At 37.3% G+C, this 18,611-nt stretch overlaps 3 protein-coding genes across 6 annotated transcripts; 1 reads left to right on the top strand and 2 right to left on the bottom strand.

The window, feature by feature from the left end:
- Positions 1–102: 102 nt before the first annotated feature.
- Positions 103–5,943, bottom strand: LOC113700381 (uncharacterized). Of its 3 annotated transcripts, none has more exons than XR_011818198.1 (11): positions 5,678–5,943; positions 4,907–5,099; positions 4,710–4,795; positions 4,191–4,275; positions 3,692–3,770; positions 3,433–3,563; positions 3,222–3,308; positions 2,993–3,096; positions 1,940–2,026; positions 982–1,132; positions 103–572 (listed from the first exon to the last, which is right to left on the bottom strand). XR_011818198.1 is itself a non-coding variant. In XM_027220817.2 (11 exons), exons 1-10 carry the CDS (start codon positions 5,746–5,748, stop codon positions 1,020–1,022), a joined length of 1,080 nt encoding a protein of 359 aa, XP_027076618.2. In that variant the 5' UTR covers positions 5,749–5,941; the 3' UTR covers positions 103–572; positions 982–1,019. The 3 variants fall into 3 exon arrangements, 2 of the variants coding, with proteins under 2 accessions (XP_027076618.2, XP_027076617.2); XM_027220817.2 differs by having other exon boundaries at positions 1,940–2,070; positions 5,678–5,941; XM_027220816.2 differs by having other exon boundaries at positions 992–1,132; positions 1,940–2,070; positions 5,678–5,941.
- Positions 5,944–7,515: 1,572 nt separating this feature from the next.
- LOC113702099 (uncharacterized) lies at positions 7,516–11,137 on the top strand. Of its 2 annotated transcripts, XM_027223086.2 has the most exons (8): positions 7,517–7,922; positions 8,777–8,821; positions 9,001–9,130; positions 9,674–9,743; positions 9,818–9,866; positions 10,211–10,308; positions 10,574–10,712; positions 10,874–11,137. In XM_027223086.2, the coding sequence occupies exons 1-8, from the start codon at positions 7,578–7,580 to the stop codon at positions 11,057–11,059; spliced, it is 1,062 nt and encodes a 353-aa protein (XP_027078887.2). In that variant the 5' UTR covers positions 7,517–7,577; the 3' UTR covers positions 11,060–11,137. The 2 variants fall into 2 exon arrangements, with proteins under 2 accessions (XP_027078888.2, XP_027078887.2); XM_027223087.2 differs by lacking the exon at positions 10,211–10,308 and having other exon boundaries at positions 7,516–7,922; positions 9,674–9,736.
- Positions 11,138–12,086: 949 nt separating this feature from the next.
- LOC113702098 (mannose-6-phosphate isomerase 2-like) lies at positions 12,087–17,157 on the bottom strand. The gene is made up of 5 exons (XM_027223085.2): positions 16,508–17,157; positions 15,963–16,130; positions 15,189–15,398; positions 13,194–13,460; positions 12,087–12,583 (listed from the first exon to the last, which is right to left on the bottom strand). The coding sequence occupies exons 1-5, from the start codon at positions 16,856–16,858 to the stop codon at positions 12,290–12,292; spliced, it is 1,290 nt and encodes a 429-aa protein (XP_027078886.1). The 5' UTR covers positions 16,859–17,157; the 3' UTR covers positions 12,087–12,289.
- Positions 17,158–18,611: the final 1,454 nt, after the last annotated feature.

Below are 18,611 nucleotides of genomic sequence, written 5' to 3'. Positions count from 1 at the left end.
GTTTAAACAAAGTTTCATACAAGTTTTAAGGCCAACTTAAAAAGTAGAAAGAAAGCTCTGAACGTGGTATGCATTGAAATTGTCTAACCGGCAGATGGAGAATAGGAAAAATAGAGCGATAGGACAAGACATTCAATGTTTAAACACTGGGGAAATTCAACAGAAAAGTTTTGGTTGGCAACAGGAAGGGGTTGTGTGCGTGTGTGTGTGTTTTTGTGTTGGGTTGGGGGGGGGAGAGGAGGATGAGAGAATAGCAAAACGAGGAAACTAAATGTATATATTGTACAATGGTTCCTCACTTCCAACCTGTCCCAGTGTTGGCTAAATAAAAATGGTTGGGGCGACACAAGAAATACAGCAACCACAGCATGTATTTCCAGTTTTCTTGACTTGTCTGCAATGAGAGCAGGGTTTTACGTCACTCCCAACATTAGAACACTTGTGGCGCTTCTCACTGCTCGCAGTGCAATACTTGTAATATCCTGCGGCATATTTAGTCACCCATGTGGACGCGGAGATCAACGCTTCTGCACCAGTCCCATTGCTTTTTAAAGAATAATCCTAGATTGCATCTGCAACAGAAAATGAGGAAACGTCAGCAGTCTAAGCCATGATCGTACCTAACAGAAGACTATGAGACCTAAAGTTTTTAGTTGTACTCATCCTGTCCCATACTTTTCTGTTAAACAGACGTACGTTTTCATTGGTGACATTTCCGTTCTCCTAATCCAGTGAAAGATCTAATATTCCTAATTAACTTCCAATGAAATTGGTCTTGAACGTCTAAAGCTATATAATATTAACATTCAATCTTGATTCATTTAAGCACAACACACTTCCATAGGAATTATCATGAATCCTCAGTTAGTTATTCCATGAAGCACAGATTATTCAAAATCCTTATTAGCCCTCCACCTCTGCTTCAAATCTCTTAATGAAACTCAAAGTCAAAGCAATAATGAAACAATGAATGAAGCTTACTGCGTCTTACATGCACAAGCTTGAGCTACCTAGTCACGTCACGTTGGAAGAGGAGACATCTCGATTCGATCCTCAAGAATTCCATTTGATGCATCTGATTTCCGTTGAGCATCTTTTCGAAATCGGTCTAATGAGGTTGCTTCATATATTCCTAACAGAATTGAAGAAACTAGAAGTTAAATACAGAGGCAATTTAAATGCGCAGATGTTGAATGATAATTGTACCCAATCATAAGTATTGGCACATGAAACAATGAAAAGACTTGTGTCGAAAGGAACAGAACAGATTTATTTCATACTGTATTATTAATGCACCTAAAACCACTACTCAATATGCTGGCCCTTTATCAAAATACACGCTTGAAGCAAGAATACATTTACCAAATAAATATCTTTACTCTATGCTACGGGTTAATGCTAATGACTGGTAATTGAAAAGACGGGAACTAAAATATAAACAACTAAATTCCTGTTAATCAGTTAACAATTGTACCATATCAGATGCTAAGTCAGCTTGGTATCTTTTATAATATATATGAATGTTTTTCATTTTCATAGACAATTCACTCAAGAGTTGGCGTCCCCAGGCTTCTGTTTAATCTCAGACCTTTACCTTAGGCAAAAATCATTTAAATTCCATTAAATAATTGTGGGACAATAGCTATTGTGAGCTTCCAAAATGATTTAACATTGCTTTGAATTTATCGAAGAAGGGAAGGGTGGAACGAAGTGATGAAAAAGGAGAATGCAGCCTGCGAGAATCTAACCTAGCAAAAACCAAGACCCTAACCCACTAAAGAACATTAGATTCTCAGCTTCAAAAAATAAGATAAAATAAACTATCAGCACAACTTTGGAAAATTTTGTTAGCCAGCACAACTACACAAAAATTGATAATGTATATTGCTCATTCTTCTGATAACCATAATCAAAATGAAGACAGCTTTTCGTTTCATACCAAAGCCCAAAATTGCAACACAAATCAGAAAGCCCAGGAGCGAGAAGTCCATTTTGTACACAATTTCCATGACGATGATGCATATTCCTGCGACCATCAAATGTCTCGGAGAAGAGAAAACCATATGTAATCTACAAACAGATAGGAAAGACTGACAAGTTAGGAGCCACAAACAAGACTTCATTAGGGAAACGCAAGACCTTGTAGCTAAATGTAAAGCAATACAACCCAAACTCAAGACATCAACTCTTGTAAACCCCGAAAATTGGAATTATACAACATAGCAACAACCTGCCTCTTTCTTTGGAGCAAACATTAAAGGGCAGGAAAAGAGGAGTTATTTCTAGTGTCCCTAAATGTAAAGCAATACAACCCAAACTCAAGACATCAACTCTTGTAAACCCCGAAAATTGGAAATATACAACATCGCAACAACCTGCCTCTTTCTTTGGAGCAAACATTAGAGGGCAGGAAAAGAGGAGTTATTTCTAGTGTCCCTTATTAAACACTCAATTTTAAATGCGAAAAAATGCACAAACAAGAACTCCACAAGGCAAGAACAATATATTTAAGTTATATAGCATACTAAGTGCTTAAACATATTTCTAGTAAAATGAAGGTTAACATTCAATAAAATAGGAGCAATCTATCTGAAATTGAATGGCATACCATGTAAAAGCGTGACCATATAGGCTACAGCAAATGTTAGTTGAGAAAGTTCTAAAAATCAAAAGAAACACCAATTGGTTGATGAATTAACCAGTACAAAAGGGGGGGAGGGGAGCATGCAATTATCCCGTTAAGTAAAGGTCAATACTCTGACATGTCATCTATCTCCTCTGATTTTAAACAGTACGACTAAGTGTTTGTGAAGGTAAATAGAACTAAAGTTTAAAGCTAAGGATTTAAACTACATTCTAAAGTTTGAAGCTCAACAGGAAGCATCCATTTGGAATCGTGAATCACCCAGTGAACTGGTGCTGATGCACTGAGTATAGACTAAAATTCAACTAGCAAAGCAAAGGGCAATGAACGGAATAAACAATAGGGTACCTCTCCTCTGCGATACTGTCAACATAGAAGATCAACATAACACCAAAGAAGATGGTGCTTGAAAATGCCCATGCAGAAAATGGCAATTCTACGCTGGTTGTTCCCTGAGGAAAGGAGGAGGAGGAAACAGATTATGAGCATTTACCAGATCTAAATCACCCTGAAAATATTGATACAGGGCATCCAGGGCTTGTTCAAAATGCCACAGAAGCCATAGAATCAAACTCACTATAATCATGTCCCACATAGCCACAGGGAACAGAAAACAAGTTGCAGAAGTGATAGTTATTGCATGAAGCCGCCTCTTAAGTTGATTCTGCAACCATAAAACAAATAGAGTCAGGTCTTACAAACTCTTTCTGACCCAAAACAGCAAAACCTAATAGTTATATTATGATCAAGAAAATACACAAAGAATGATAAGGTGAAGTAGTCAATACTTTGAGTGAGACACGTCTTGCAATCACCCTTCTGAGTGCTGACAAGACTCCAGCAACAATGGGAACTAGCATTTTCTTCATTCCCACAACTTGATCTGTCCTAACCTCAACATCAGGACTATCACTAAATGGTATATTATGGTTAAGCTGACAATTGTGAACAAGATAATCTGCTTGTCAAAAATCAATATGCAAGAAAATTCTAATAGCACTCAGATTCCCAATAAATGTGAAATATAGATCTAAAATGAAAGGATATTAAAGGGAGAATATGTGGCCATGGCCCATCCTTGAGACAAGAAGTAAAATGATGCCATCATTGCAACAAGTCCACCTACCTGATAGATATAAGGAAACACAAATCCTATAAGCAAAATGGATGAATAGTATATATGGATTTTAACTGGATTGATCCAAGTCAGATGAGAACATAAGCAACAGCATTATTTATTCCTTGAAGTGCACATAATTCTGAGCTCAAATTAGAAGACCACTAACTGACTTGGAAGTGCAACCACACTACAACTCCAGCTGACACACAGACTTGCATTTCTCCTAGTAAGAAGAAAGCAAGGACATGTATAATAAATTTCAAAGAAGACTCCAGATGTATTCCAGCTAAACAAGATATGTCACCAGCCTGTCATGCCAAGTTCTTGTTCTGAAACCTAAAATAAGAGAATCATATCTTGCACATAATCAACTTGACAGCTTTTTGAACAAGCTTTTGAATCAAAAAGGAATAGAAAGTTGTCTACCTTCTTCCAAACATGGCCTCTACTTCCATATAGTACACCAGATAATACTCCAAGAACAGCTCCAGAGTATTCAGCTAATATTGCCCTGAGTGAGAGAATTGTTCATATTACACAAACAAGAATAATTGCAAGACTGGCCACATTGAAGATCACTAAACTTCTGGAATTCAAAGACAGGAAATGAAACCAAAGAACTTATCCGAATATCCTATTTCTGCTTTGGGAGGAATTTTAGAAAAGAACATCAAAGAGAGATCAAGGACCAAGTAAGTCATGGGTCTCTCTCTCTCTCTCTCCAACATAGGGATTAGCCCTTGGCAACCAAGCTCTTAGAAAACACTAAAGGAGATTACACACACTATCACTCTAAGTGATGTAAATGTTCATCTATGCATCATTTTATTTTTAAAAAATTTAATCATCACTTATCCACATATTGCCAATTGTCATCAATAAACAAACCAAAGGACATTCGAAAAATTACAAAAGAGGATCACTAGAGCAGATTGAAAAACTTACCTAAGAGGACCGCAAGATTTAACACCTTTTCCCCACAATATGAAATACAGAGCTGTTATACCACCATTTATAACAGAAGGTACAACCTGTAGAAACAATGAGCAATGTCAGAAAATAAATGTCATTGTTAAGCCACAAACGTTTGAAGATTTCCTAGCTGTGTCTAATTATTCATAAGTGGAGTATTTTGAGAAGACCTGCGTGTTAGAGAGTGGCCTGCCTTTCCAAGGCTTCTGCAAAACTAAAAACAGGATTGATGCTGGAACAAGACAGCTGAAAATAAAAAGAACAACTGACGCTCCTGTTTGAGACAAGTAGCGATACATAGTGTAAACGGACCATATCCTCATGAAGTTGCCAAAAACATGGATTATCTGCAAGGGAGTTTGCCTACAATTGAACAACACAATTAGTAGGCTTGTCTAAGTTGATATTAAAGAAAGCCTCTTATCACCATTTTGAAGCGTTTTCCACATTTGAAACAACTATTACATCAGTAGAATCATTAAAGCTGCTAATTCAAGAAAGCCTACCAAATTCTTAAAAAATTTCCAACAATGAAACTCTTGAAAATAGACAAGTAAAAAGATCGATAGAGCAAATGAACCTAAAAAAGGCGTAAAGTTAAAAGACAAAGAAATGCTATCAAATTAAACAAGGCAATGCAGTGAAATTAAAGATACAGTGAGCAGTAGAATTACTGAATCAACTGAAAACTTCAAGTTTAGAATAGTTTATAAACATAATTAACTCAAATCCTAACAGAGGAATTTATTTGCTTAAACATATCCATCCAGAAAATTCGAGTAGCAAAAAATGCAGATACATGTACTTACCAACAACAACAGATGCTAATAATTAAGCATACTAGTGAATCAAACATAGAATTAAAAATGAGGCTTCAATGATTCATTTTTGAAGAGAAAAAAAATTGAACAAACAAGAACAAGTAGAAGTTTTAGCATTACCTAGAGTTAGCTGATTGGAAAGAACTTGCTCCTCCTCCTCGATCGTCTAGATTTTGCCTAGGGGACATCATCTTTTCAAAATTTTCTTTTTATCTGCTGAAAGAATTTGCTCAGAAATGGATTGTTAATTGCTTCAGCACTCCTAAAGCATCTGGAATCAAGAAATTGCTTCAATCGCCGATGAATTTGTTGTCGTCGTCGTCGACGTCGCTTTAGTTTGGGAAAATTTTTACCAGAAGTTGATTCCTTGGTCGAGCGGAGATGCGGTTAAATGACAGGGCCGAATGGGCTGATTGTGGGGTAGTTGGTCCGTTTGTTTGTTTGGGCTTCAATTGATTTAGAATTTGGATCTTTGTCGGGCCTCAATCTTTAAACTGAAAGTATAAATAAACTAGTGGATATACGTATGCATATTTTGAAAAAAAGTAATAAAAAATATATATAGAATAAAAAACTAATTAGAGAGATTTTTGGATGGTGATACAATGTTCATTGCTAAATTAGTAAGTGTAGTGATAGTTATGTAGGAATGAGAGATTACGGTGATGCAATTTTCATTGGTAGATTAGTTAAGTGTAGTGATAGTTACGTAATGGTAATTACATAGGAATGAGAGATTTTTCATATAAAACCGTGAGTGGATATAGTAAATGTTGAAAATATATTTTTGGAATAACAAATAATGGCACTTTTCGTTAACACAAAATCCCTACTCACGCTCTATTATTTAGATAGATATTCTTTTTTTTTTTGAGTAATATAGAGAGATATTCGCTTGTAGTTTTTTTTTTTTTCCAAACAGAATAACATCTGGTTATAGGTTTCCTTTTTTTCAAACAAAATAGTGTCCGACCTTGTTTGAATTGTTATTTTTTACAAAAAAAAAAAAAATTCACTTTCTATGAACATATTTCCTTATCACTTTTTTAACTCATATGTATTCAATTGTTACAATATATATTCTATTAAAAAGAACTTCTAAAAACAACAATCAAAAGGGATAATTCTGCACCTGATCAAGATTTAAAAGCCACCCATCCACCTTGGTTTTGCTGACGAGTAATCAAAATTGCTCAAGTCTATGTACCATTTGGAATCTAGGAACTAGAAAGATACTGTGGTTATTGCAGGAAACTATTCCCTCAATTTATATTTCTCAACAATGATTGTGCTTTATATTTTAAATAATAAAATTATTACGATTTAAGAGACCCTTTTTTTTTTGTTGGCAACGATAAGGTTATATAAATAGAATAGAATAGATTAGACATTCTCTTTAGACCCCCCTCCCTCTATTTTTTTTCTTTGGTCGATGCGATAGATTATCCTACACTAGGGGGAAGGGGGAGGATCTGAAGCGATCCAAGGGTAATCTGAAGGGGACTGAATCACCAACGGACCAGACGGGTACACTACGCATCGACCTAAATTTTTTAAGCAGTGCCAATTTAATGTGGCCTCTCACCCCACCAATCTTTAATGCATTGGTGGTGACCACCAGTTCAAAGGCTGGTCATGGACGCCTCTCCTCTGGAATATGATAGATTAAGTTATACAAATATTATGATTTAACAGTAAAAAAAATACTTATTTCACCGTTGCAGTAAATTTGTCCTGAGGATGTGATAGGCAAAAGGAGAAATTGTAGGTTAGTAATTACGGCTGTCGGAAAGAGAAAAAAAAAAAAAAATCACTTGACTTCTAATTCCAAGATCTAAAATGTTGAGGCTACAATGGCATGAATGTAAAAGTTTAATGACCGAAATTACAAATTCATTAACTAGTAGGGGTTAAAAAGTCAAAAGGACAACTCCTTGGCGATAAAATTCAAGCCGGGGATTGGTGAAACAGTGCTGCTGAAACCGTAGGATAGCTTTGCTTTGTCTCCCAAATCCTAGCAATGGCTACTCTGAGTTTGACTACAAGCATGATCCTGAGAAAGAGCAGAACCGCCATAAGGCCAAGAGCTGCGCTCAATCAAGAATACAAAATGCGGGTTCCATATGAACTGAAACAAGGGCAGTCACGTCGTTTCCACAAGCTTCCCTCCGGGTTGAACATGGAGGTTATCTTCCAAGAGGGCCTAAAGCACAAAAGCTCGGACGAGAGGAAAGAGGAATCTCAAATCCCACCATTAGTGTTCGTTCATGGGAGCTTTCATGCAGCTTGGTGCTGGGCTGAGCATTGGCTGCCGTATTTTTCCCAAAATGGATATGATTGCTATGCTCTCAGCTTATTGGGTCAGGTACTCTTGTGTTAGTTGTGGCTGCGTAGAGCTCTTGAAACTCAGCTTTGATGAAATATTATCGAGAATGTTAATTAAGAAAGATACATCAAAGTTATGAATTACTGATATAAATTTCCGTGGTTTAGATATGTGGATGAGTGGATTTATGTTCCTTAACGCCTAGACTGCCAATCTAAATTTCTCTGACAAAATGTAGCTTCCTAATTTCTTTTTATACTATTATTTTTGAGTAATCGATAGCCAAAAAAATATTTGCTTCAGATTAATTCACGGAAAGTCCAATCCAAGAATGTGGATTAATCTTGATTTACATGGCTTTGAGCAATTCTTATCTAAAGAAATGAGAAGGTACATAAGTTTAAAGAAAACTGAGAAGAAAAACATTTGGTCTATAATGATAAATTGCTAACCATCATTAGTCTCAGTTGAGCATGGCCCCTTCTTGCATCAGGCTCCTCATCCCTTCTCCCCTCTTAACCAAAACCATGTATAAGTGCTAATGCAGCATCAAGAAACATGTAAGCTTGATTTTCTTCAAGCCTTCTAGTGTACTCGATGATATGATAGCGTAAAGAATGTGCCTTTTCCGTTTCTGCTATTGCTTATCAGTGATCTTTGTCTTGCTAAAAAGACATCCCATTTGGAATATCATGAAATGGGAGTAAAAGCTTCAAAACCTTTTGGAAGGAACCCTTTCGGAGCTGGTTAAGAATGGGCACCATTATCCCAGCCCGGATCCAGCCGGGTTCTATTGATTATTCCCCCTTCCCATCAGTTGTACCTTGTCTTCAGGCTTTATAATACATAAATATGATATCAGATGCTGATTCAATTTCTCACTATTGTGTCAGGGAGAAAGCAATGATCCTGCTGGTCCTGTTGCTGGTACTCTCCAGGTATTGTAGCTCAAATTGACAACCCTTTCTAAGTACTTATAGAGCAGTGGGAATAGGATAAGGGAAAAAATGAACAAGAGAAACTGATATAGAGATATTACCTTTCTCAGAGATTAAGCCTTAAGTGCTTCCTGCGTTTATCTTATTTCTCCCACTAAACCAGTTTAATTCTGCAGTAGACACATGCAGGTGATGTTGCTGACTTCATCCAGAAAGAACTCAAACTGCGCCCTGTCTTAATAGGACATTCATTTGGGGGACTGATCGTGCAATATTACGTTGCTAATATGAGATCCAACAAAATTCAAGGTATTTTTAAAATTTTGGAGATATAAACATGTTTAGGAAGGCAGAGTGAATCTACTATGGCTACTGGATATTAGACTGAAATACAAACATATTTTAACTCCAATGTCAGATGCTTATCATCCTCAAATTTCAAGCTTGATAACTAAGCTATCCAATGCTAAGAACAAAAGGACATATAGCAAATAGAACGCCTTTGAGTGGCTAACCTTGTTTATTTTGGAGAAAGGAAATATATTGTTTCCTGAACCATAAGGTTCAAATAACCGTGACAAGGGTTGCCTCAAGGATGAACTGTCATAAATCTAATATCTAGTCTGGGATGCGTGAAATTTACATAGGTTATATGCCAAAGTACTTTCCTTCAGGGTGATTGCCCCATCCTTCTTCTGGAAAAAGCAAACTTGTAGTAGCTTTTGTGACTTTTTAAATCACAAGCATGATTAGCATAATTTTTTATTTACTGTAACTGGTAACAAATTCTTTTATCAGATAAGTTACTTGTGATCACTTTTGGCTGTTTCTTTTCTTGGCTTTTGTGTCTAGAGAGTGGAAGGTTGCACCCCTATCTTGCTGGTGCAGTGCTGGTTTGCTCCGTACCTCCTTCTGGTAATAGGTGATTGCCTGTGCAACAACCTCATCTTTCCCATTACTTATGGCAGACTAACATATTTCGTTCACTTTATCCAGCCAAGCAGTATGGCGATATCTCTTCTCCAAACCTATTGCTGCATTTAAGGTCTCTGTTTCTTGCTGTGAATATATTGACACTGCTTCTATTGCATCCTTAAAAGAGCGTCTTAATAATGTCATTCTTTTACTTCCTCATTTATTTCTACTTTTCAGACTGTTATTTTTAAGATTTGGACAGATCATTCATGAACTACTATACTCTTAATTCTAATTTTTCTTCTTTGAAAGCATTACTTAGTTTGAGAAACTTCATAGTTTGTCTGCCGGCGAGACCATTCAATCACAATTGCATAAAACTTGCTTTGTCAATGCTTGGCAAACTTCTGTGTCACCTTCTTCTTTTGGTAACAATTTTTCTTTAAGCTTCAGTGTCCTTAAAAATTTTTACAGGTAACTCTCAGCTTGGCAGCCAAAGCTTTTCAAACTTCCCTGCCTCTTTGTAAGGAAACGTTTTTCTCTGTTTCCTTGGAGGATCAGCTGGTTTTACGGTATGTACTTCAGAAACTAACAGCTGCCATTAGTTGAAATTAATGTAACATTACCAAATGTTGCAATTAATAAATTTGTGTTGATGTAAAATCAGCAGATTACGAAACTAGGTCTATTGCCTAAATTGATGTAGCTTAAACTTTGTGTACAGTGATTAAGCCAAAATATTGGTCTAGAAGATTGTTTGGTTTCTTTCATTGGAACTCCCTTCTGCTATTTTTCTGCACTGAATAAGCTTTGCAATATTTTTTTTTTTCTCTTCAGTTACCAAAAGTTGATGACAGAAAGTTCGAGGATGCCGTTGTTTGACCTAAGAAAGCTAAATGCCTCACTTCCTGTTCCTTCAGTGAACAATTCTTCTACAAAAGTTTTGGTGCTGGGCGCAAATGATGACTTCATAGTGGTAAATTCAGTTTCAATAGATATTCCGATTAAATGCAGAATTTATTACTCATAGTGGAGTGATTTCTATTGCTTTCAACATTTTCCATATTATACTGGGATCACTCTTAAGGAGCATGCAGAAAGTTTGAAGTGCATCTAAGACCAATTAAAATTTTGTAGGATATGGAGGGACTGAATGAAACAGGGCGGTTTTATGGGGTGTCACCTATCTGCCTCGAAGGAGTAGCCCATGACATGATGTTGGATTGCTCGTGGGAGAAAGGTGCTGAAGCACTCCTGCTGTGGCTCAGTGGATCTGATAAAGAGGTGGCTAATACAGAAAAAAGCCTGCCTATTGCTGTGTAAATTTGCTTGGACGTGTATGTGCCTGGGCGGAGATAAAAGGAAATTCATGCGGACACATGACTAGGCTTCTCTTCTTCATATTTCTCTCCCTCTTTTTTTTTATTTTTTATTTTTCTTAATAAAAGAAGTAATACCATTAATTAAAAGTTAACCAGAGGTTGCAGATCATGGGAAACAAGGCCCTTTCAAGTCATCAAATACTAAGCTATCAATTACAGATTGCATTTCATTGTACAAAATAAAAGAGCACATCTGTTTGATTCTTGATACCAAAGAAAACGTTATTGGTTCGAGTCTCTTACACACCCAAGTCCAAGAAGGGGCTTCAGAAATGAAATGATGAAAAACAACCATTAGCTTCGCCAACGCATCTTTAATGTATCTGCCTGATTATTAAACAATTGCGTGGCTATCCCCTGGTAAAAAAAAAAAAACTGAAACAGTTCAACATGGGACAACGACATGGCAAACCAGCTATAGAAAATTACCTTTTCCTTTAGTGCTAGTTAATTTTACTTCTCAGTCAATATATATATATATATGTCAGGAGAATAGTGCTCTATATCCACTTATTTATCATTTGATTCATAAATGATTTGTAGCATTGGCATTGAAACTTGTACATGTGTTGATTTCGCCCTTTCTGCTGGGCGCAAAAAAAAAAAAAAATGTAGTAGTAAATTCTTTCCCAACTACAAACAGAAAATAGCTACCAAACACACGGCTAAAGAACAAACATGTTGAACAACTCAGAGCTTTGCTTGTATCAGCGTTGCTCTTTAGTAATCCCTAGACAACAGTAAAGCACGCGCAAGCTGATAGTGAAGAATGTATTGACAGATTCAATTTAATCTTTGGCTCATAAGGTGTTAGCGTCGCACGAGCATACGGTTAGCTATGCTAACTAGTAGTCAACGCGGGAAGAAGTTAGATGTGTACCAAATTCTCTCTCTTGCTTGCTGGCAGTCTCTATGGACCGAAAGTTGCTCCACAGAACCGACAGTGAGGAATAAAAACCAACAAAAAGTTGACGCGACAGGAACAAGCTTTTACCACATTAAAACGTTTGGCCATTCATGCCCAGGAAAGAAAATTCAAGTGATATATATATTATTAGCTCTGCATATACAAACATATCTAATATTATACGAGAGAGAGAGACAGTACATGCCACATCGCGTGCGACTGTTACCGTGCTTCTTGGATGAGATGTTTCCATAAACCACCAGCTTAGAAAAACTTGCTATTGACGCCAGCTCTATACAAACTCAAGCCTGATGTAGTTGTTACGGTGATCTCTGTGTTCGCAGGTGAAAACAGTACATCACCTTCAGCAACTAACTCCTCGGATATCGTTCCCTGTCCCCCAATGACAAGATAAATTGCAGGACCAGGGACTGATGGAAAACCCACAGATGATCCTTGGGGAAGAATGCACCGGTCAACCTCAAACTCATCAAAAGGTGGTGGGTATCTATGCACATACGGATTCAAAGCAACACCATCAAGAATCTCAGGTAACCCCTGCAGCAGCCATCCATCAGACTAAATCAACCAATCTAAGCCGTTAAATTGAATATAATAAAACCCGGACAAACTTTGAAAAAAAAAAAAAAAAAACAAGAGCAGGGGAACACAGAGCAAAACAGGCATAAAAAGGACTTCGAACTAAGAATAAATCGAAGAGGTTTGCAGGTCAATTGGTTACTCATTGCAAGTCTACATGATCTTTGCAAATAAACAGTGTCCAGCTGAAAAAACTCCCAGCCCAACATAATGAATCATTATGGAAACCTAGACACAAGGCAAACCATAGCCACTTATCCATAATATACATTTCATGTGAAAATCAAGATATTGATCTCAACATCACCACTGAAAAGATTCAGGATCAGCAAAAATCTGAATCTTTACTGTATGGCCAAATACGATTTTGCACTATTTATAACAGGCAGCCATTCGAATTACCGGCACCTTTCAAGTTCAAAGTAACTACTTATTGCTCCTTCAACAGAAAAGGATCTAAAAAAACTACACAAGTTTAAAACTCAAAAATGGAAACTCAAAAAAAAAAAAAAAAAAGTGTACCAAGAATGAGGAATTATTCATCCATGAACTTGAATACTATCCTCACCTGTTTGTATGTGAGCATGGAACAAAGAGTTTGGACATCCCGGCTCTTTGGAGTTAGACCAGCTCGGACAACATTGTCTGAAGTTGCCATGCACTCTATACACTCTCCATAGATATATGCATGAGGCTCATCTGCCCCTAAATATAAAGCTTGACCAGGTTTAAGTTGAATATAATTCAGTAGGAATGCTGCTAGCAAACCAATATCAGCTGGATACTGCTTTTCAAGCCTCAATACTAGGTGTTCCTTATCTGTCAGCTCCCTTGCCTAATTAACATGAGAAAAACAAAGTTGTCATGAAGCTGGAACGGTTACAAGACTACAGGAGAATGCAAATGTGACCATTCAAATATATTATAGCTGCGGCCTGCATGAGGTCAGTAGTTCAAGATTATGCCTTATGCACCAAATCATTCATTAATGGTCCTTGCAACAAAACCATATAAAAATGGTAAGAAAACCACAATGCATTGCACATGATATATAAACTTCATTCAAAACATCAAACCATATGCACATGGTTCTAGATACGTAAACATGATTCACAAGATCAAATCATCTTCTTACAATCATAAATCAGAGGGTTAATTCCACTTTGTCCCCTCAAACTTTAGACGATTACCCACTTTAGTCCCTAAACTTTAAAATGGGACACTTAAATCCCTAAACTTATAAATACCTCCCAATTAAGAAAAATTGTTAACAAAATCCTGAATGCCATGGTGGTCGAAGTGTCCCATTTTATAAGAGTTTAGGGATTTAAGTGTCCGATTTTATAAGTTTAGGAAGTTAAGTGTCCCAATTTGTAAGTTTTAGTGACTTAAGTGTCCCATTTTGAAGTTTAGGGACTAAAGTAGATAATCGTCCAAAGTTTGGGGGGACAAAGTGGAATTAACCCTAAATCAGACTTCGGTCATCTTTGAGAAAAGATTTAAGTCTAACCTCATTGTGTATAATTAAACAAAATTCAGTACTCAAGCTTGTTCAAAATCTCCTAGTCTCTGTATAAGCTTCAGGTAAAAGTTGACTAATACTGGAGATGTGCATTATTCTCAAACCCAGCCCCCTTGACAAGGCTTAGAATTGCTTCGATTTGGTTTCATACAGAGAGGTTCGGAAAATCAATCATCTTTGAGTAATGATTAAACTTCTTCAGATTATGCTTTCCAGGATGCAAGGCTTTATATGATGGGCAAATTGTTTACTTAATACAGAAATTTTGGTGCATCAACCACATCTTGACTGGCATTAACAGATAAGGTTCAATTAATATAATTCCAAATTTTCCAAGACTGATCTCTAACTTCTTCACTTTAAAGTCAAACAACTTGGCATCAAATCCTCTCCCCGCTCCTCCCAAAAAAAAAAAAAAGGGCCCCCCAAGGGGAAAAAACAACAAGAAGAAAAGGGAGGAGAATGAAGATGTTAGAATTGCAATGAGAAGAAAAGATAACATCCATATAAGTATTTGGTGCTCACTTCCCAAGCGATGACGAATGTGGACATCACTTCAAATGGGCACATGACTAGTAATACAACTCTCCCTAACCTGTTATAGCAACTTGATATCCCAAGACCAACTCATCAGATCAAGAAGTATACATAGTCCAGTTACTTTAGATAACAAAAACACAGCATAAGAGGAAAAAATAGTTGCATCTATCTCAGCACAAAAGCTCATAAAAACACTGAAGACTAAATTTATATATACACACCAATTCTGAGGCCAATTAGAACCCAAGAAGTACTGAAGAACCCCAGGATGGAGCTAGTCAAACATGGGCAAATCATTGAATACCTAACATGTGCCAGCAAAACTGGTCCTGCCTTCCCAATTAGGGCCTAAGTTTCTAACAGTCAAATGCTATTGCATAGAATGCAATAGTACCAAGATAAGAATATAACAAGAGCAGAAGAAGTTCAACAGTCATGTCACCCACTCGAAGAATTTCGACAACTCTTGATTACAAATTTAAAATATAAGTCCACAGGTACCTCATTTTTTATACTCAGACGACTAATCAATCTGGATAGAGCTTGTGCAATCACATCCTTACTAGCTGCCATGAGTTGAGTAAATATAAGCTGAAGAACTTCTTTTGCTTTCTTGACATCCTCCTCATGAACACACAACAGTTCGTCGACATATTTTGTGCCAACCACCTCTACAATCTCAGGAACATTGTGAACAACACTCTTGAGCTCCTAGAGAAACAATAACAAGATTTGTAATACATTTCAACAAAGTCACATTGCACGACTGCAGGAATTTAAAACAATTAAAGTTCAGGTCATTAGCTGTACATATTTTTCTTGTGCAGTTTCTGTATGTCCTCAAAAACAACTATATGCAACAACAACAACAGCTCCAAAACATCTGTCGTATATCATGGACGATAGAGACCGTGAACATCCGCAAATGCACTAAGAATATTCCACTCCAATGTTTGAGCAAAACACCCGCGTATGCATGTAAACAGAGATCCCATCATATTACAATGAATTCTTAGCCAAGCATAATGAAAAAACATGCTTCCAAAATTTTCAAATGCTTAATACCAAAGTTTATAGATCCAGTTGGGTTTGTATCATTGCTTGAAACAAATTTCCTTTTTGTTGGTATCATCGAGACAAGATTAGGAGTATACACTAATGATAAAGAAGCACAAACGCAATTGCTACTAGATGTTGCTGTGTCATTCGGCTATAGAGGACTTGCTGTGTCATTGTGAATAAAAAAGCTGCAGATGTTAATATTTGTTACGTTACCTCAAGACTGATAAACCCACATAAGGCCTCAAATTCAGTTAGGGCCAAAGCCATTTCAGGCTTGTGATTGGGATCCTTATAAACATTTGGTTGCGCCTTGTGCAAAATGGTAGCCAACTCTTTGTTTGGATGAGCTTGAATTGACAAGGCTTTCGCAATTGACAGCACCTAAAATTTAATCCATCAATCAGAGCGCCAGAAAAATACCACTTATAAACCCAAAAAAAAAAAAGCCTTGGCACCCCCATCAATAAACAAATACCACTCATAAACCCAAAAAAAAAAAAAAAATTTCCTTGGCACTCAAAAACAAATAAAACAAAAAAAAAAATTTCTCGACACCCCTGCCCCGTCAATTACCTGAAGAAAACGAAAGATCAGTATGAATAACTCTTAAATTTTCTCAGAATTAGGAAGAAAGGTTGGCTCAAATACTAGCAAAACTTTAAGCCAATATAGACGAGTACAAAAATGCTCAGAACAAATAAATTAACAAAATAACTCCGTTAAAGCAACTAAAAACAACAGAAAAAGAAGACCAGTACCTTAAAGAGAAAGGGAAGGTTGGGACCCCAGCGATCATAGACCTTATCCCCTAGAAAAGCCCTGGGATTTTTCTCGATAAAATCCTTCAAACTGAGCAACTCCTTCTCCGCCGCCGCTGCCGTTGCCGTTTCTGGTGCAACATAGGAGGGTCCGGAGTCATGAGTACCCATCCAGAATTCAGCGTAAGGCTTCCCATCCTCAGCCTCTGCCTTACAATTCCTCTCATAAAGCCGCGCCACACTGGATTCCCGCCCAATGCGACCCCATTCATAACTCTTTACCGAACATCTCAACCTCAGCAGTCTCCCCTCCTGACCAGCAACCGCCGCTGAACGATGATTAGCCTCCATGGAGCACTGCAGCAAAATAAGACCAAAACCAAAACCACCCTAGAGAGTGAAAGTAGAATGAACACTTAAAAGGAGGCGTTTCGGAAGTGAGCAGGCTGGGGATGTCTGAGAATTTATTTAAAGCGGGAGTCGGAGTAAGTTCTTTGTTCGAAGGACACAACGTCGGACGGAGAACAATCACAGTCGGAGTAACGGAGTTAATTAATTAAATAAATAAATAATTCAGATAATCGTCAGATTTATCTACAGGGAATGGAGATGTGTGTTTTTCAGGGCACGGCGTTAGCTGACGGAGCCGTGAGGATCGTGGGGTGCTAATATTTAGCATTTATTTTAGACGGTTGATGGTGATGTCAAATATGCGGGAGATGACGGATTTGGGGCCCACAAGCTAATCGATGATGAAAAGGCACCAAACGAAGGAAAGAGACGGATGGTTGGGAGGAGTCCGAGGAAAGAATCGGGTACTTGGCAAATCACGAGTGAAGTGCCAAAGCGGTATGTTCTTCGGATTCTAGAGTGTTGGACTCCTGACACCTGCGGTTATCTAGGCCCCGCAAACCTTGATGTCCAAAACTACGTGGAGCTCTGTTGAAAATTTTTCAATCAGGTTTGTTTCTTCTTGACAAAAAAATAAATACTCCTGTCAATTCTCTCTCTCTCTCTCTCTTTACATTTGGTCCTATCAGAAAATTCTTTTCAATTGACAATCTAAAAATGTATTCGGTGTACTTGAATAATTACTTGGTGAATGGATAGGTTGTCGAGCAATTGATTTTTTTTTTTTTTTACATACACACTATTCGTAATTGATTTTCTACCTTGCGAATCCTCAGGCTTAAATTCTTTCAACATTTAACATAGAAGCAACCATCAACACAACTAAATTTACATTGGACTCCTTTTTCAAGTGATTGTTTTATGCTTCTACTTCCTTTTCTGTTTTCTTTAACACTCCCGGTCCGAATAAGGGGCAGGAACGGTCGATTTTGATCATTTTCAACAACGCGTAACTTTGGTTGTACACAGCGTAACTTTGTTTGTACAACATGTAATTTTAGTACAAAATTTTACGAATCCCACACATATTGTGAAAATCGATGTACAACTAGTGATTTGAATCGCACATTTTTTTTTTTATCAAAATCTGACCGTGAACAGTTCAGGACCTACCCCTCTTGCCTCTTGTTCCGTTTGACCAAATCTAGGATTAAAAAATAAAGGAATAATCTCTAATAGCACGGATGATAAAGCCAGGGAATCATGGAACGTGGCTTAGGTTTGGAAAAGATACGCGAGTCATTGACAAGGGTGAGCCCGTGCCAGTGCCACTGCAAGCTGCGTGTCAAAATATGGCGGGCTGCCTTATCAACTAGTTTATCGTCTCTTATCGTGCTATAGCTTTTTCTGCCCGAAAATTTGTTATCTACGGCAAAAACCCATCCTACTCTCCATCGAAATAAAACAGAACTGGGGTGAATATCACCAGTTTATGTTCCTTGCTTGGATTCTTGAAAATGAATTATTAAAGACAAGACAAAAGGAAAAAGGAGGATCGAATTGCACGCCCCCGGGGGGGGGGAGGTGGAGAAATGGAATCCTGCCGACTAACGTGTCATGTTTTAAGAAATAAGAGGACAACATTCATAATGTGGGTTTGGCTGACTTGCACTGACTGACAAGTGTCTAAATATAAAAGGTGGAATAAATGTAAGTGTGTACGTACATACACGTAGTGGATTAAGTGTAATTT

This window comes from Coffea arabica, chromosome 7e, assembly GCF_036785885.1.
Source record: "Coffea arabica cultivar ET-39 chromosome 7e, Coffea Arabica ET-39 HiFi, whole genome shotgun sequence".
NCBI lineage: Eukaryota > Viridiplantae > Streptophyta > Magnoliopsida > Gentianales > Rubiaceae > Coffea > Coffea arabica.
The sequence above is the reverse complement of the archived record's forward strand: the minus strand, read 5'-3'. Positions and strand labels throughout refer to the sequence as shown.

Coding starts and splice junctions, on each gene's coding strand:
- LOC113702098 (XM_027223085.2), bottom strand. CDS start 16,858: ATGGAGGCTAATCATCGTTCAGCGGCGGTTGCTGGTCAGGAGGGGAGA. Junction 16,131..16,507: donor ACCTTCCCTTTCTCTTTAAG/GTACTGGTCTTC, acceptor ATTAAATTTTAG/GTGCTGTCAATTGCGAAAGC. Junction 13,461..15,188: donor GTCTGAGTATAAAAAATGAG/GTACCTGTGGAC, acceptor CATGTTAATTAG/GCAAGGGAGCTGACAGATAA.
- LOC113702099 (XM_027223086.2), top strand. CDS start 7,578: ATGGCTACTCTGAGTTTGACTACAAGCATGATCCTGAGAAAGAGCAGA. Junction 8,822..9,000: donor CTGTTGCTGGTACTCTCCAG/GTATTGTAGCTC, acceptor ATTCTGCAGTAG/ACACATGCAGGTGATGTTGC. Junction 10,713..10,873: donor CAAATGATGACTTCATAGTG/GTAAATTCAGTT, acceptor AAAATTTTGTAG/GATATGGAGGGACTGAATGA.
- LOC113700381 (XM_027220817.2), bottom strand. CDS start 5,748: ATGATGTCCCCTAGGCAAAATCTAGACGATCGAGGAGGAGGAGCAAGT. Junction 3,771..4,190: donor GAGGCCATGTTTGGAAGAAG/GTAGACAACTTT, acceptor TATATCTATCAG/GTAGGTGGACTTGTTGCAAT. Junction 3,309..3,432: donor CAAGACGTGTCTCACTCAAA/GTATTGACTACT, acceptor TTATGGTTGCAG/AATCAACTTAAGAGGCGGCT.